The sequence below is a fragment of the Hyposmocoma kahamanoa genome, unplaced genomic scaffold (assembly GCF_003589595.1).
Source record: "Hyposmocoma kahamanoa isolate Upper Pololo Valley unplaced genomic scaffold, ASM358959v1 228, whole genome shotgun sequence".
NCBI lineage: Eukaryota > Metazoa > Arthropoda > Insecta > Lepidoptera > Cosmopterigidae > Hyposmocoma > Hyposmocoma kahamanoa.
Window position 1 is genome coordinate 756,542 of NW_020653747.1, and position 11,240 is coordinate 767,781.

General features: G+C 38.3%; 1 protein-coding gene across 1 annotated transcript; it reads left to right on the forward strand.

The window, feature by feature from the left end:
• Positions 1–577: 577 nt before the first annotated feature.
• LOC113228373 (putative fatty acyl-CoA reductase CG5065) lies at positions 578–10,827 on the forward strand. The gene is made up of 11 exons (XM_026461646.1): positions 578–673; positions 890–1,006; positions 1,907–2,152; positions 3,392–3,537; positions 4,292–4,404; positions 4,674–4,866; positions 5,720–5,866; positions 5,947–6,036; positions 6,570–6,734; positions 8,577–8,675; positions 10,368–10,827. Exons 1-11 carry the CDS (start codon positions 578–580, stop codon positions 10,540–10,542), a joined length of 1,587 nt encoding a protein of 528 aa, XP_026317431.1. The 3' UTR covers positions 10,543–10,827.
• Positions 10,828–11,240: the final 413 nt, after the last annotated feature.

An 11,240-nucleotide genomic window follows, 5' to 3' on the forward strand; every position in this document is an offset into this window, starting at 1 on the left:
TATTTATTCTAAAGGAGTTACCACACTTACTAACATAGAATTGACTTGATTTCGCCAGAAACAGCTTGGCGTCCGTGCAGTGAAAGTGTTCAGAAAAAGACGTTGATCGTTTTTCGCTCGCGTACATATGAATGTAAAGCTTTTTTACTGCGATTCTGAAATCGATTTAATCTACAGCGGAGTAGACAGAAAATATGGATCCACCTCGCTCCAAGGGGCCCGTGGCAGACCCTCCTGACATAATTTGACAAGTCCCATGTGTAATTTCAACAGCTTAAATATATATAATAATTTCATAATTAAGAAACTCTAAACGTAATATATTTAAAGTAAAAATTAATTAATTCAAAACCGTAACTAGAAAAACCCGCCATTCTTAAACCTTGCACTTCATATTTTTTTAATTCGTTACATGACGTTTCGAAATATTGGGTGGCCGTGTAAAAAATAACTACCATTTTAGTAGATTTGAGCAGTTAGTATGGAATAAGATAAGAAATGTATTAATCGATTTTTCCGTTGTGGGTTTTTAAGTATTCTCATTAAAGTTTTGTTAATTACAGAATAACAATCAGCAATGGTATCTTCAAAGACGTCATCAAGTGCTAAAATCCCACGTTTCTATGCAGGAAGGTCAATTTTTATTACAGGTGGCACTGGATTTGTTGGAAAAGTAAGTTTTGAAAGTTGTATAAATATTTACGCTATGCTCTACCCTGTGTGTTTACGGATCTTGAATTTAATTGCAAAGGCCAAATTCTCTTTCGTTATCGAGTGGCGGTAAAACAATGGCTGTTTCACCTACTTTCAAACATTGTTTTTAATAATATTATTTTTGCAATAAACATTTTTAAACATTCCTTTTTAAGCTGGAATTATTGTGTTTTAGGTCCTTATAGAAAGATTACTATCAACATGTCCAGACATCGGCAAATTGTTCTTACTGCTGCGACAAAAAAAAGATGTCGAACCGGAAAAGAGGTTACTACAGATAAAACAATCCCCGGTTTGTATTAAAATAAAAGATCATACTTAAATTTTTGCGAATACTTGGAAATCCTTGTTTCTTTCTATAGGGATAATATACGGGTAAAGTAAAAAAGATAATTAAAGCTTAAATACTAGAAAGTAAAACTAGGATTTTTAAATTATAATAACAATAAATTGTAATGACTTTGTAACATTTTTTGGGTTAAAATTGAGTTAACAAGAGCAGTTTCTAAAGATTTTTTTGTATTCCAGTCAATAAAATAATGTCTAATTTAGCATCAAGATGATGGGAAATAATTTTCACATGTAAAGTTATCTACACAACGAATCCACAGACTAGTGACACAGCCTGGCGGGATGGTGTCGGCGGCCTTGTTTCTAGAATCATGTCATAGAATTAGATTCGAAATAAGGCCAGCGACACCAAGGGCTGTATCGCCGGGTCGGCGAGTTCGTTGTGTGGGTACATTGATCCTACACACCGAACGACCTGTTAATTAAGTTCGTTTGTAAACTTGAACCTGGTCCTTTGACATGACCTACAATTACATTTTTAGATTATGTTAAATTGAACTTAAGTTTAGAGGTCAGCGGATGTCGCACTCGTGGTCTTGAGCCCCTTTTTGAATTGGGAGTAGTAGAGAGTAGAGTCAAGGTCACTCTTTGACGTAGTCAAACAATTTTGTACTCGGTGGTCCTGGTGCTTTTTTCTTGTGGCATTTTAGGATCACGCTCATAGAATTTTTCTTTACGATTGTGCCCAAAGAAGATTAGACTACGTTTGATTCTTTTGAAGAGTTAGATTTTTGTGGACAATTATTGCAAGACATGTAATACGACATGATGCTATGATTTAGCAATGATTAAAGCTTAGAATAATATCGTGTACATTGCTTTATTGATATATCTATTCCAGGTATTCGACGTACTTCGCCAAACCAACCCGTCCCAATTAGAAAAACTAATCATAATCCCTGGCGATATCTCGTTACCGTTATTGGGTATGTCAGTGGAGTCCCTCACTATGCTTCACGAAGTATCTATTGTGTTTCATTCAGCTGCAACCGTTAAGTTCGACGAACAGCTAAAGGTTGCCGTGGACCAGAACGTTCGGCCTGTTATCAGGCTATTGGATATTTGTGATCGGTTGCCTAAGATGGAGGTGAGCATTTTTAAATGACTGCATGGCCCAAACGTTGGTTTGTTTGAAAAAACAAATATACGAGATTTAGATTCCAAAAAAAGGTTCATTTCCTATGTGTAACAATAGCGAAAACCTAATGCTCTGGCCACACAGAGGCGTTTTTGTAATGTACGAGTTCATATTAATAAACTGCCATACTTACGGGGCGGCGTGGTCCGGGAGCGGGGCTTTAGCGGGCTTTGATGTTGTATTTTTTACAACACTTAAGTATGTTTTTGTTTTATCTTAACTGCCTTCGGGACCGAACGGTTACCATTGACTGCCACGCAGAGGTCCCAGGTACGATTCTCAGACCGGGATAAATATTTGTATGGCCTACATTTATTTCTCTCGTGAGTTTGAGTGTAATTTGTGGTTGTCTATATGTGTGTCCCGCATGGTACCCGCGTCACAGGATTTCTCTATTATTATTAAGTTCCAATATGAATTCGACCGACTTTTTTGTGCTGCTTCTGTGATGCAAAAGCAAAAAATTTGTTAAGAGAGAGAGAGAGAGTACAAGTGTTGAAACAATTACTTTGGAAAAAATATATAGTAAAATTGAGCACTGATTTATTATTCGGTATGAAAACACGAATCCTATCAATTTCCACGATAGAAAATAAACACAAACTTACTTCGAAATTTTACAAGAAAACCACTGGATTCAATAGGTACTTTACATATAACAATGACTTTTTTTTATATCAACTGATATAAATAAAAGCGGATTTAGTATAAACTCTTAAGGGTAATGCGTATTTTACTCCATTTGTTTAGGTATTTAAATGTAAACAATCTTGATATGTCTATTTAATGAAATAGGTATATATTTATAAAATATATAATATATATTTTTACTTAGTTACATTCAAATACTTAGCTTCATATGAAATTGCATGCCTATTTTTATTCCTATTGATTTGTAAAGTATATGTTTCAATAAAAAGATGTATCAAGATTGTTTACATTTAGTTAAGTATCTAAACAAATGGACTATATCTCCGGCTATATGCCCAAATCCAGGCGACCATGGATATACTTAGCATTATGTGGATATGATATCGATGACTCTTAGTAAGGATACTGTTAAGATATCGATGCTTTTTATGCACCCTAAGGATATTGCCATTCTTCATCAAATCAAACAATCCTGTAACAAGAAGCCATGTGATAATCGTTTAATGAAAAAGTGGATTATGAATTGTCAATTTCTAGGCATTCATCCACGTATCGACAGCCTACAGTAACTCAGATCACGAGACCATCGAAGAGCGAGTGTACCCGGCGCCTGCGCCAGTACATGAAATCCTTGCATTGGCAGATTCCGCCCCACCACATTTGCTCAATGAGATCATTACCAAGTGAGTCTAACACCTTTGGCCGTGCGAATTTCTTTATATGGCTTTTTGAGACTGTCAATTTGGAAATCATATTATTATAATCTGATTCAGATCTGTGTTAATAAGTAGTTAGTATTTTCAAAATAAATTCTTTGGTACGTACTCAAAGAAGAGGAAATCATCTATAGTTTGTGGCGTTTAGCATGGCAATGGCGGTCATTGACCCAACTTTCATCCCAAACTTAGCACGATCCTGACAAACCTCTCTTGCTTCGCATTCATTAATACTCATACAGACCCTCTCATTGTTCTCACTACGCATTACAGCCTTTTCAAGAACACTCTCAATTTAATTTGAGAATATTCTTCGTGGCTACCCTCGTTCCAAGGTTGCCTCTCACGGTAGTAGCTTTATATATTCGTACCTAAACCATCTCAACATACTCTTGTCTTTTTTTGTCAATACGTCAATCATCATTCACAGATAACAGTATTTTTTACTCGGTCACATAAGCGCACATTACATATTTTTCTGATGAATTTCATTTCTACTGCATTCACTCTACTCTCGGGCTCTTTCTACCATACCCAACACTCTCACACTCATCAATACCCTTAAGAATCTAGCCCAGCTCTATTTGAGCTTCGTTATCCGATCTCCTATGACTTGGACCTTAGTTCGGGTTTCGGAATTCGCAACTCGGTTCGTAAGTTTCATAATTTTTTGCAGTTTTAATTGTGTTATTTTATTGATTTCACAAATTTCTATCCACAGGTACATAAGTCCAAAACCAAATACTTACACGTTCACGAAGTCGATTGCTGAAAATGTGATCATGGAACACGGGAACAGGGGATATTCGATCGCCATATTTAGACCTACTATAAGTAAGTTTAGTCAGGATTGGTTTGCTTTAAAAAGAGCGCATTTAATAGCTTAATAATACTGTTAGCTGCTAACTGGACATTTTACATGTTAAAAATGTAAACATTTTCCGATATATGCAAGCGTCCAATATATTTTTCGAATTGAGATGTTCAACATATAAATGATTTATTGAGTAGATAAATAAAAAAAGTGAAGATGTTTAGATTAAAGTTTTGTTTTTAATTGTTCCAAAGAACAAAAAAATGAAGGCTGAATTGTTCATCCTCAGTAATATCATCCCTGAAATACCCATTTCCTGGCTGGATAGAGAATCTGAACGGCCCTAGCGGTTTAGCAGTCGCCGCTGGCAAGGGCCTGCTACACGTTTTCTCGTGCAAGTTTGATGGGAAAGCTGATCTGTTGCCCGTTGATATCGCTGCGGACACTCTAATTGCAGTGGGGTGGGCAACTGCTGTGTACAGGTACTGTATCAATCCATATACCTCAAATACAAGAGTGTATCATCGCGTAACATCATAATGCGGAAAAAATCGTGGATGAAGCAACCACTTTGTCGCCCTCTGGTAACTAGTGAGAGACTTCGAAAGAAACAGAGCCGCTATCAGATTTTTTATATAACACCAAGTGGCCGGACGAACAAGTTGCATGCGTAGTGGTAAGCGACACGTCTGTCCTTATGGATAACAGTTGCAGTGCCACTAAGAACTTTAACCACCGCCATTGCGCCGTCACTCTGAGACTAAGTTGACAAGTCCCATGTGCCTATAACTTAACCAGCACCCTTTTCTCTCCGAATCACAGCTTGGCGACAGAAATAGGTCAGGTGGCAGTACCTACTTTCCTGACCGGACGTAGGTATGTAGTTATGTATCATAATTCTCAAGTGCGAATTGGGGACTTTGTATAGACGTTTTTCAACTGGTTTGTGAGGCACAGGTTATTTCACAATATGTATTTTAATAATAAGGCCTCTGTGGTCGAACAGTTACCATGCTGGAGAATTATTTGTATGGCCTACATTCATTTCTCTCGTGAGTTTGGGTGTAATTTGTGGTTGTCTACCTATATATATGTCCATGACACCTGCGATACAGGGATTCCCTAGGGCTATGAGTGTGTAAACGTTATGGTTTTTGTTAAACATTTTGGGGCTTAAACGCAAAATTATGAAGTCGTTTCCAAAGGGTAACTCCACCAAGAACAACACGGTGCAAAGTAAACCAATGAGATTAATGAATCTATACTTAATGGAAATAGAGACGCAAGCGTTACCGAATCAAATAACCAAAAAGCTGGAGCCTGTTTGCATTTTAGATTTCCTGAAGTCCGCGTATACAACTGTAGTACAATCGAAAATTCTACAACTTGGAATTCGTTTGAAGCAGCAATACGAGTTTTTTTGCGGTCTCGGCCATTGGACGAAATTTTTTGGTATCCATCCGGATTTATAGTACAAAACGAGTAAGTTGTTAAGTGTCCATTGCTTGAAATATTTCTTACAACTGACTACGTCAAGACTTTATTTATACATTTTTTTTCAGATACTTAGATAAGATTTTGACATTTACTTTACAAACACTCCCGTTTTACGCCATTGAATTTGTCAGCAGATTACTCCGAATACAGACGAAGTAAGTATTTCAAAATACCGTTTTGTTTATATCTTCCCTTGATCACAGAATAAAATCGATAACGACAAATTCAAGGGATGCGTGTAACTGAATAAAACCCCCGTTCTGCATAGAGTTATTTACCGTTTTGAGCTATCTATTTATTTTTGTATAATCTGATAAAATATAATTAAGCCTTGCAACAAAAGTTGTTGTTTGTAGTGTTAGTAATATAGTATTGTGAGGTTGTTAGCAGGTACTTGTAATATGAGTAATTGTTTTATCGATCTACAATAAAACAATTTTACATTTGGTTGTCAAACTTTCCTTTGATTTAAACCGACATTATACAATTGTATATAGCGTCATCTATTTCTCACAATATTAACTCTTTACAATACAATACAATGCCATCTTGTGGTCACAGATGTTACTATTTATTATATGCTAGGGATTACATTAAATTAATTTAGTAATCTACAATGAAACAATTCTACACTAACGCCTCACCATTAACTAACGTACTCGATTAGTAAATAAAAATGTCTTTTCAGGATAGACCTAATAAAAGTAGATCAGAAACTGCGCGGAATGTGTAACGTGCTCAAGTTTTTTTCAATGCGCGAATGGACTTTTGAGACCACCAATTTTAGACTTCTGCGAGAGCAGTTGTCCAAGGCTGATGCGGAGATTTACAACTTGGATCCTCATAGTATTGAGTAAGTTTGTCGTTTTTATTCGCACCGGTGCTAGGGCGGATAACTAGTAGAGAGAGGATAAGCTAGATATCCTCCAATCTATCCACTCGCGTAGGAATAATGAGAACTGGAAATACGCTTCGGCGTCGGGAAGTGAGAGTCCCTACAGCTCCATCACCGGGGAGGAGAGTTGGTAGTTAGTTGAATTTAGAATCAACGCCTTAGCGGTGGCAATTAACTGCCTCCGTGGCCGAACGGTTACCATGCCGGACTGCCACGCAGAGGTCCCAGGTTCGATTTCCGGGCTGGGAGAAATATTTGTATGGCCTACATTTGTTTCTCTCGTGAGTTTGGGTGTAATTTGTGGTTGTCTATGTGTGTGTCCATGGCACCCGCGACACAGGGTTTCCCTAGTGCGGGGCTATGTTGAGTGTGAGCGTTATTATTATTATTATTAATTGTTAGTTGTGCATACAGCTCCGGTATTAATTTGGAAAATAGAGAGGGTACAGTACGTGCACCCGGGGTCACTCACCCAAGGCACTAGCCTTTTGAGCACCGGATGAAGTCCGTGACAACTGTCTGACAAATGACATTTGCTTTAGTCTAGTTGGCAACACTGGCCCAGAGTATACCAGACGTACAAAGGAATGGTACGTCATGCGGGGAGGTTCCTTTCTTGCACACCGAATTATTATAAACATAATATATAATTATACAGAAGACCGAGGAGTATAACCGGTCACTTTGCTTAGCGTTTGTGGACTATGAGAAGGCCTTTGATTCGATCGAGACCTGGGCGGTGCTGCAGTCTCTCCAAAGGTGCCAAATAGACTATAGGCATATAGAGGTGTTAAGGTACTTATACAAAAACGCCACTATGTCAGTCCGAATACAGGATCAGAGCTCTAATCCTATCCAACTGCAACGAGGCGTGAGACAGGGAGATGTGATATCTCCGAAAATGTTCACTGCTCCGTTGGAGGATATTTTCAAGCTTCTGACTGGAAAGAACTTGGCACCAACATCAATGGCGAGTACCTAACACACCTTCGATTTGCCGATGATATAGTTCTTATGGCTGAGACCTTGGGAGACCTGAACACAATGCTCGAAGATCTCAGTAGTGTTTCCCAAAGAGTGGGTCTTAAGATGAACATGGACAAGACGAAGATCACGTCGAATGTCTATGTTGTACCCGCTCCAGTTAAAATTGGGAGCGTTACACTCGACGTTGTTGACCATTACGTAAACCTGGGGCAGACAGTCCAGTTAGGTAAATCCAACTTTGAGAAAGAGATGTCTCGTTGAATCCAGCTCGAATGGGCAGCGTTCGGGAAACTACAAAAAATCTTTGGGTCCAAATTACCTCAATGTCTCAAGAAGAAACGTGGTCCCTCACTATGGGCCTCATAAGAAGGCTCAAGGTCACTCAGCGGGCAATGGAGAGAGCGATGCTCGGTTTTTCCCTACGTGATAGAATCAGAAATTAGCAAATCCGTAGGAGAACTAAGGTAACCGACATAGCTCGAAGAATTGCTGAGCTGAAGTGGCAGTGGGCGGGGCACATAGCTAGGAGAACCGATGGCCGTTGGGGCGGTAAGGTTCTTCAATGGCGACCGCGCACCGGACGATGCTCAGTGGGTAGCCCCCAAAGGTGGGCCGACGATCTGGTGGAGGTCGCGGGAGGCCGATGGATGCGGGCAGCGCAGGACCGATCGTCGTGGAGATCGTTGGGGGAAGCCTATGCCCAGCAGTGGGCGTCGTATGGCTGAATGATGATGATGATGATAATATATAAAAATTGAAAAGAAATTTGAAATAAAAAGATTATATTATACAATAATTTGTGTTTTTTTACAGTTGGCAGCAGCTGTACTACAATTTTTCACTTGGCGTTAGGCGCTATCTGCTTAAGGAGAAAGATCAGGACCTGGAAAAAGCCAAACGCCGTTTGCACAGGTAGAAAAAAAGAAAATGTGTAATATACTATTGTTAGTAAACCGGCGGCGGTGCGGTGTTCATCAAATTATGCGTTAGAACTTTAAGCTTTAAAAACAAATTTGCCTCGCGTCATTTGGTAGATAAAAAAGTAACGGTTTGCATAATAATTCGACTTCGAAAAAGGAGGAGATTCTCAATTTGAATGTAGGTATATTTTCTTGTACGTATGTTACGCGTACCGACGATAATTTGTGAACCTATTTTGATGATTCTTTTTTTTTGTGGGAAAGAGGGTACCTCAATATTCGTCCCATTTAAATGTGAAAAAAATATTCCACACCGAACGGTGGCAAACTAGAGGATGAATCCAGTTTCGCACACTTTCCGATAACCAATTTCAATAAAATTGTAGTAGCAAGTGAATTGCCAGACCGAGGCTAACCGCTCATCTGAGTTACAGAACGACCTGCAAACCTGACAAATTTCTTTATAATTATGCCTGTTGCTATGAGAAATCTATGGAGCTGTTGGAGATACTGGCTATTATAATCTAGTTCCATAAGATTTGAATTGGTTGTCATAGCATTGAGAAACTGTTTACAAAAAAAAATATACATCTATGTCTATGTGATACGTGCCGTGCTTTATTATTTCCTCTTAATCCACGTTAATTTCATCTGGTTATGGGCCCAGAACCCCAGAAATTAACCTAAAATTACGTGCAGACTTTTTTCTTCACTCAGCCAAATATACTTACAGCTACCAGCGGCTGACAAGAGACGTTGCTTTAATGAAATATTTTATCGAATAGTGTAATGTTTTTACTACCATGTTATTTCTTTAAGTGCCTGTGTGGCCGAACGCTTAGCATGCTAACGTAACAGTTGCAGTGTCATTCACATCTTTAAATCGCAAAGATTTTTTGGGCACCGCCACTGCGCCCGCTACCCCGAGACCTAGACATAAGTTGACAAGTCCCATGTGCCTGTACTTTCTTCAGCACCCTTATCCTTCTAAACCGGATCACAGTAATGCTCACATTATTGCTTGGCGGCAGAAGTAGGTAAGATGGCAGTACTTCCCTGGACGAACTCATTCACAAGGAGCTCTACTGCTACTAGACTATTTATTTTAGATTCTTATTCATTGATTCATTCTGATTCATATTATTATAATGTCATTGCTAGGTTATTCATATAACAGGTGACGCAAAAGTAATGCCATAATGGGAATTGGCTACCATTTTGTTAGAAATGAAAGAAAAAGCCCTATTTTCACGAAAAGTTCTAAAAGTTTCAAAGTAAACGGGACCAGACTTCTTCCTTTGGGGCTTTTTGAAATCTCATGTTTACCACAACAAACCTCAAACCTTGCATGTCTTGAAAGCATGAAAGCTAAAATTAACGAAGAAATCACCAATTTTGAGCCAGTTGTTTTGCGAGTAACAACTCTAAATGCCGTAAAAAAGAGCGCAAATGTGCATCAACTCGAGAGCTGCTCATTTGACCGATATAATCATCAAATAAACTTTTTGTGAAATTAGAGCAAATTTTTTCATTTCCAACAAAATGGTAACCAATTCACATTATGACATTATTTTTGCGCCATCTTGAATATTTTTGTGAAAATACTCCATTACTCATTTTTCTTTTTTCTTTGTGTTTTCCATCCTTCTATTAATAATAATTATATTTATTTTCTACTTTCCAGGATGTCCGTACTGCACCATGGCCTGATAATAATTGGTGTACTTTTGTTTCTCCGTTTCCTGCTGAACAAGCCATTGATTCGTCAGTTCACTTTTGAGACAGTCAGGATGCTCATGAATTTGTCCTTTAGCACTTATGAAAAGATCGGTCGGTCTTATAAACAAGTTGTTGTATAAGGCCCTAGCACGTACCTATTAACTATAATTTCATCTAAAATGTTGAATTAATAATAATGCTTAATTTATCTTCTGTACATATTTTTAAATTTTTTATTGTTTATTATTCTAGCTTATTTTTTGAAGATTAAGTTCATGAACAGTACGTAAATAGTGCCGCACACAAAAATATGACTACTTTTCTCGCCGTGCGTCTGATGGTACACGCCTGTCCATGTTGGTTGCAGTGCCATTCAGAGCTTTAAATCGCAAAGATCTGAGGGGCACTGCCCCTGCGCGCGTCACCCTGAGACGTAAGTTGGCAAACTTCTACCCTTCAAAACCGGCACACAGTAATGCTGACTTTACTGCTTGGCGGCAGAAATAGGTAAGGTAGCAGTACTTCCCTGGACGAACTCATTCACAAGGAGCTCTACTGCTGCTTGCCGTAGTGTTGTATTGATTCAATATAAAATTTTCAATGTAAATCAAAAATTTTGTCAGTATGGGGAAGCACTAGCCTATCCGCTTACGCGATGCGCTCATCCTACCGCAAAATGGCGGCTATTTGGTTTCGCAAATTAGAAAAGGATTCAGTTTAAATACAAGTTTTTAAAAATAAAAATTATTATTCTGCATTGCTAAATAAATACCCTCCGTACTACAACAAAACATCTCAAATAAAATGCAGTAATACACCGCAAATCCTGCACTTAAAA